General features: G+C 70.6%; 2 protein-coding genes across 2 annotated transcripts in view; one reads left to right on the top strand and one right to left on the bottom strand.

Moving 5' to 3' along the window:
- Positions 1-837: 837 nt before the first annotated feature.
- Positions 838-5266, top strand: MCRS1 (microspherule protein 1). The gene is made up of 14 exons (XM_026055475.1): positions 838-943; positions 1764-1893; positions 2144-2282; positions 2372-2530; positions 2720-2829; positions 2930-3038; positions 3144-3282; positions 3376-3451; positions 3942-3970; positions 4152-4244; positions 4333-4415; positions 4500-4587; positions 4692-4819; positions 4934-5266. The coding sequence occupies exons 2-14, from the start codon at positions 1784-1786 to the stop codon at positions 5018-5020; spliced, it is 1350 nt and encodes a 449-aa protein (XP_025911260.1). The 5' UTR covers positions 838-943; positions 1764-1783; the 3' UTR covers positions 5021-5266.
- A 206-nt stretch (positions 5267-5472) lies between these two features.
- Positions 5473-5830, bottom strand: part of LOC112960848 (potassium voltage-gated channel subfamily H member 3-like) — a 4822-nt gene continuing 4464 nt past the window's right edge. Inside the window, exon 8 of the mRNA XM_026055455.1 lies at positions 5473-5679. Coding sequence (XP_025911240.1) covers positions 5473-5679 — 207 coding nt within the window. The remainder of the gene's footprint in view (positions 5680-5830) is intronic.

Genomic DNA, 5830 nt, shown 5'->3' with positions numbered 1-5830 from the left:
AAGGAGGTCTCTGGGGGGGGTGTGGGGGGTGTGGGGGGGTATCCCCTCGCCTCCCCGTGGTGCCTGGGCCTGGCCTGCAGCGTGCTGTAATCGACGCTGTGGTCGCTGCTGGTGTCTGCTCGCTGCAGCGAGGGGCAGCAGCCAGGCGGCCCGACCTCCCGGGAGGCACTGTGCGCCCGCCGAGCGCCTGAGCAAGGCCCCCGCTGCGGCCCAGCACCGCTCCTGCCCTCCGCTCCACCGCGGAATCAGCTTCWTTTGGGTGCAGAGAACCGGGAAACTCATCACACCGCTATGCGCCCCCCCCCACCGCCACCGCCTCGCCCCGCACCGCTAGGGGGCGCCCGCGGCCGCCCGCCCGCATGGCGACGCCATGATGGGTGTGGCTGCGGCGCCGGGGTGCGGCCACGGCGATGGGGGCGCCGCCATGATGGGAGTGGCCAGGACGGCGGCAGCCGGGGGGGCGTGGCCATGGTGACGGGCGGGGCTACGGATGCCGCTAGGCTGCTAGGCAACCGCACGGAGTCCCCGGTGCAGCAGCCCGACGGTGTCAGGGCCGGGGCGGTTGCTATGGTGACAAGCCCCCATGCCGCGGCCGGACGGAGCCCCGTCAACGGGGACAACGGGGCGGCGACCCCCGGCCCGGCCCGGCCCGGCCCGGCCCGGGCACTGGCCCGGCCGCTCCTGCCCCATCGGTAACGGCGCCCCTGAACAGGAGGGGCGCGGCTCCGCCCTCAGCCAAGAGGGCGGCGCCCTTAACCAAGATGGCGCCGCGCCGCCGAAGCCCCAGGAGGAACTTTCAAAGTGGCCACGCCCGCTGTGGCTTCGGCCGGCGTGCTCCGGAAGTGAGAACCTCTTCCGGTAAGGCACCGGAAGCGATCCCGTCCATGGAGGCGCTCAAGCGGACGCCGCCGCGGAGCAGCCGGAGCCTCCGGCCCCGGGAATGGTGAGTCCGCGGGGCCGCCGGGGCGGGCGGGGGGATCCTGCGGGGCCTTCCCCGCCCCGCGCGGCCCCGGGCACCTGGCTCCTCCCCTGGCCGCCGCCTGCCCCCGAGGCCGATCCCCCTCTCCCCTCCCGGAGGGCTGGAGCGTGTGTGCGGGGCCCTCCCTCATGTCCCGCCGGGTCCCCTCACGTCCCCCATGTCCCCTCGTGTCCCCGCGGTGCCTCCCATGTCCCCCTATGTCGCCCACGCCCCCTCCCATTCCCCAGTATATCCATATGTTCCCCTCATATCTCCCGTTGCCCACTCCCAGGTCCCCCTGTGTCCCCCCCTATAGCCCCCATGTTCCCCTGTGTCTCCTCTGCTCCCCTCACACCTCTCTGTGTCCCTCCTGCGTTGCCGATATTGTCCCTGTGCCCCCCCATGTTCCCCCGTGTATTTCTCTGTCCCCCCTATATCTCCCACATCCTTTCTATGTCCTCCCTGTGTCATCCCTCTGCCAGCTACATTCCCTTGTGTCCCCCCATATTGTTCCTGTGGCCCCCCATATCCCCTGTCTCCTTCCTGTGTCCCCCCCCCTATATCCCCTGTGTCTGCGCATTTCGTCCCTTCATTCTTGCCTGTGCCACCCCCCATCGTGTCCCTGCAGGGGTCTGGTAGCAGGGTCAGGCTCTCGGCTGAGCCCTGCAGAAAACTGTGCCCTGAGGGTGCGATGGGGGGGCTGAGCTGGTGGCCTGGGGCTGCGGAGGGCCCTGCCACCCCTCGGCTCGCTGCATGCCGGCTCGGAGGAGAGCCCGGCGCCCCCACGTCCCCTCTCCCCGCACAGACGTGCTGGCCTCCGGACTGATGGCGTCGGGGACGGCGAGCCGCTCCGAGGACGAGGAGTCGCTGGCGGGGCAGAAGCGGAGCTCGTCGCAGGTGTCGGGCGCCATCCCGAAGCGTCGCAGCTCCTCGCGGTACGGCGGGGCTGGGAGGGACCGGGAGGGACCGGCCCTTCTCCCCGCCCGCGAGGAGGGAGGCGGGAGTGGCTGCGCCGGGCTCCAGCCTCCCTCAGCCGCTGGGCGCAGGCATGCGCGGGGCAGGGCCGTCCCTGGCGGGGCGGCAGGCCTGCCCCAAGCCCGCTCCACGCCTGCCGTCTGGACGCGGGAGCAGGGGGACAGGGAGCCGAGCGGGCGCCGGGTCCCAGAGCCGCCTCGCTCCCACCAGGTTCATCAAGCGGAAGAAGTTTGACGATGAGCTGGTAGAGAGCAGCCTTGCCAAATCATCCAGCCGGGCCAAGGGGGCCAGCGGGGTCGAGCCTGGCCGCTGCTCGGGCAGCGAGCCTTCCTCCAGCGAGAAGAAGAAGGTGAGCAGCTCTCCTGGGGCTGCGTCGGCCGGGCCCTGGGGTGCTCGCGCGGACGCGGAGCTCTGACCCACTCCTCTGCCCCCCCCCAGGTCTCCAAGTCCGTGTCCACCCCCGTCGCGCCCAGCCCAGTCCCAACCCCCGGCCTTGCCAAGCGGATGAAGAAGAGCAAACAGCCCCTGCAGGTGACGAAGGACTTGGGCCGCTGGAAACCCGCTGACGACCTTCTGCTCATCAACGCGGTGCTGCAGGTAACGCTGCCCCRGTGAGCGCCCTGTCCCCGGGGGCCTCAGCGGGGAGGTTTCTTGGCAGGTGACTCCCTGAGCTGGCCCCTTCCTGGGCTGGGTTTGGGGCCAGAGGGGCTAGTTTGGCYGCGCTGGAGCCTTTGGGTGGTGGCATCTCCCTGCCTGGGGACATCCTGACCCTGGGGCCGTTTTTAGACCAACGATCTGACCTCTGTGCACTTGGGCGTGAAGTTCAGCTGCCGCTTCAACCTGCGGGAGATCCAGGAGAGGTGGTACGCGCTCCTCTACGACCCCATCATCTCCAAGTGAGTGCGGGGCCTGCCCCGCTCCCGCGAGGGGCCGAGGCGGGCCAGGCGGGGGGCGGCGGGCGCTGCGGGGGGGCTCTCACGCCCTCTCCCCCCCCAGGCTGGCCTGCCAGGCCATGCGGCAGCTCCACCCCGAGGCCATCGCTGCCATCCAGAGCAAGGTGCTGTTCAGCAAAGCCGAGGAGCAGCTGCTGAACAAAGTGGGATCGGTAAGGCCCGGGGACGCCCCTCGCCGAGGGGAGAGGTGACCCTCGGGATGTCCCCTATGTCTCCGCTGTCCCCTTGCACGACCTGTCCCCGTCTCCCCTCCGCAGACCAGCCAGCCCACGCTCGACACCTTCCAGGACCTCCTCCACAAGCACCCCGACGTCTTCTACCCCTCGCGCACGGCCAAGGCCCTGCAGCTCCACTGGCAGCTCATGAAGCAGTACTACCTGCTGGACGACCAGACCGGTGAGGCCCGGCGCCGGTGTCCCGTCCCCCTGGGCCCCGCGTGCGCCCGGCCCGGCCCCGGCCCCCTAACCCCCTCCCTCCTCTACCTTCCAGTGCAGCCGCTGCCCAAGGGGGACCAAGTGCTGAACTTCTCGGACGCTGAGGACATGCTCGATGACAGCAAGCTGAAGTGAGCGGTGGGGACGGGGACGCTGCGGTGGAGACGGGCTGGAGCGAGAGCGCCTGGCAGCCCCGCGGGTGCTCTCTGCGCTCTGACCGAGACCCGTCAGGGCCAGGCGAGCGCGTTCTGTTTTGTCAACAACGTCTAGCTGCTCCGCAGCCAGCGGCTACTCAGGCTTAGCACGGTCGAGATAAGGAAATAGCTCCAGTAGATAACGGGGCCCGTAGGATACACAAAGCGAGTCCTGCCTGGGCGTCCGACCTGTGTGTCCGGCAGCTCCCGTGAGCGACCCCTCCGCGCGGTTCCCAGGGCTCCCTGGGCAGTTTGGAGCGCAAGTCCTTCGTTAAATCTACTTTGTTTAACCCCTCGCGTGCCTTGAGTGTCTCTCTACGCTGGTATTGGACCTTCCCTTTCCCCCCTTGCGGTCATGCGGGTGCTGGGGGGGTGATGGTGCCACTCGCTCCGGTGCCTATCTGAACCCCCCTCTTCTCCTCCGCAGGGATGTGCGGGACGAGGTGCTGGAGCATGGTGAGTCCAGCCTGCTCCCAGCCCGGGTCTGGGCTGGCCCAAATCCGCAGGGAGAGGCCCAGGGATCCCCCAGGCAGCTCCCGCGTGGTGCTGGGCCGGAGCCGGCCCCGGATGAAGCCCTGGGKGGGGGCGTGGGCGGGCGCCCCTCACCCTGCCGGCCCCCCTCGCCCCTTCTCCCTAGAGCTGACCGTGGCCGACCGGCGCCAGAAGCGGGAGATCCGGCAGCTGGAGCAGGAACTGCACAAGTGGCAGGTACTGGTCGACAGCATCACAGGTGAGAAACGGGAGCCGGGGGTGGGGGGGCGCCTCTCTGTCCTTCCGTCCGTCCGTCCTTCTGTCCGTCTCACCCCTCCTTCCCACAGGCATGAGCTCCCCGGACTTCGACAGCCAGACGCTGGCCGTGCTGCGGGGCCGCATGGTGCGGTACCTCATGCGCTCCCGGGAGGTGAGTGCGGTCAGCGCGTGCCCCTGCCCGGGGGTGCCCCCAGCCCCCCCCCGCAGCCCCCTGATGCTTCCCCCCCCTCCCCAGATCACACTGGGCAGGGCCACGAAGGACAACCAGATCGACGTGGACCTGGCGCTGGAGGGACCAGCCTGGAAGATCTCCCGCAAGCAGGGTAAGGGCTGATGTTGGGGCTGCCGCAGGGCCCGGGGGGGGGCTGGAGCGGAGGGCTGCACCCCCCCCCCTCCTTCCTCTGACCCCTTTCCCTCCTTCCTCCAGGCGTCATCAAGCTGAAGAACAACGGCGATTTCTTCATCGCTAACGAGGGCCGGCGCCCCATCTACATCGACGGGCGTCCCGTGCTTGGTGGCAACAAGTGGAAGCTCAACAACAACTCGGTGGTGGAGGTGAGTCGTGGCGCAGGTTGGGGGCGGGGGCGGTCGCAGGGTCCCGGGGTAGGCCAGGAGCCGGAGCGGGGGGGCCGGGGTCCCCATCCTGCTCACCCCCCGCCTCCCCCGCAGATCGCCAGCCTCCGTTTCGTCTTCCTCATCAACCAGGACCTGATCGCCCTCATCAAGGCGGAGGCAGCCAAGATGGCCCAGCAGTGAGGAGGGGCTGGGGCTGCTTGGCCAGGCCCCCCCCCCCCAGCCCAGCCCAGCCCTATGCTGGGAGCTTGGGGTCCCCCCAGGGCACCCCACTGGGCCCCCAGCCCCTCCCGCTGCCTGCCCCCAGGTTCTGCCCCGGCTGGGGGGCTGCGCTGGGCTCTGCCCGCCCCCTTCCTGCCCCACTCGGGCTGAGGCCGTGGCTCCCGGGGGGCTGGAGATCGTTGCCCCCAAATAAAGCGTTTTACACCAGCCCGTGTGTTGGCATCGCTGGGGGACGGGGACAACCCGGGACGGGACAGGACGAGCAGCTCCCGCTGAGTTTTCTAAACCGTTTTATTTAAAAAGCAGGGGAGGAGGCTCAGCCCCCCCCCCCCTGGTGAGGGGCCCAGGGCGCCCACCCTCGTCCCCAGGGCTGCAGCTCGCCGCAGCCCAGCGCTGGCTGCCCGGGGGCCTCCTCACATGCCCGTGCCCTCTTCTTGGGCCGGGGGGGGCCCTTGGCCCTGGGCTCCCCCCATCAGCGCCAGCTCCAGGCTGGGCACTTCCCAGGGCGCTGCGGGGGGGCCCAGCTCCAGCGTGGAGCGGCCGCGGCCCCCGGAGGAGGCGGGGAGGGGCGGCCTAGGGGCCGGTGGCCACCTGGGGGGGCTGGCGCCCGCCTCCATGTCCTGCCCCCCCAGGGAGCCCCAGAAGGAGTCGGGGCGCAGCCAGGGCGAGCTCTGGGCGGCCGGCGGGCCCCAGGCCCAGGGCTGGCTCCGGGCGCAGTCCCGGCGCGGGTGGTGCAGGCAGAGCCCCGGCCCCCCCGTCTCCACGCGCAGC

This window comes from Apteryx rowi, unplaced genomic scaffold (genome assembly GCF_003343035.1).
Source record: "Apteryx rowi isolate R43461 unplaced genomic scaffold, aptRow1 scaffold_999, whole genome shotgun sequence".
In the NCBI taxonomy this organism is placed as follows: Eukaryota; Metazoa; Chordata; class Aves; order Apterygiformes; family Apterygidae; genus Apteryx; species Apteryx rowi.
Note: the sequence above shows the minus strand (reverse complement) of the source record. Positions and strands in the feature narration are given on the sequence as shown.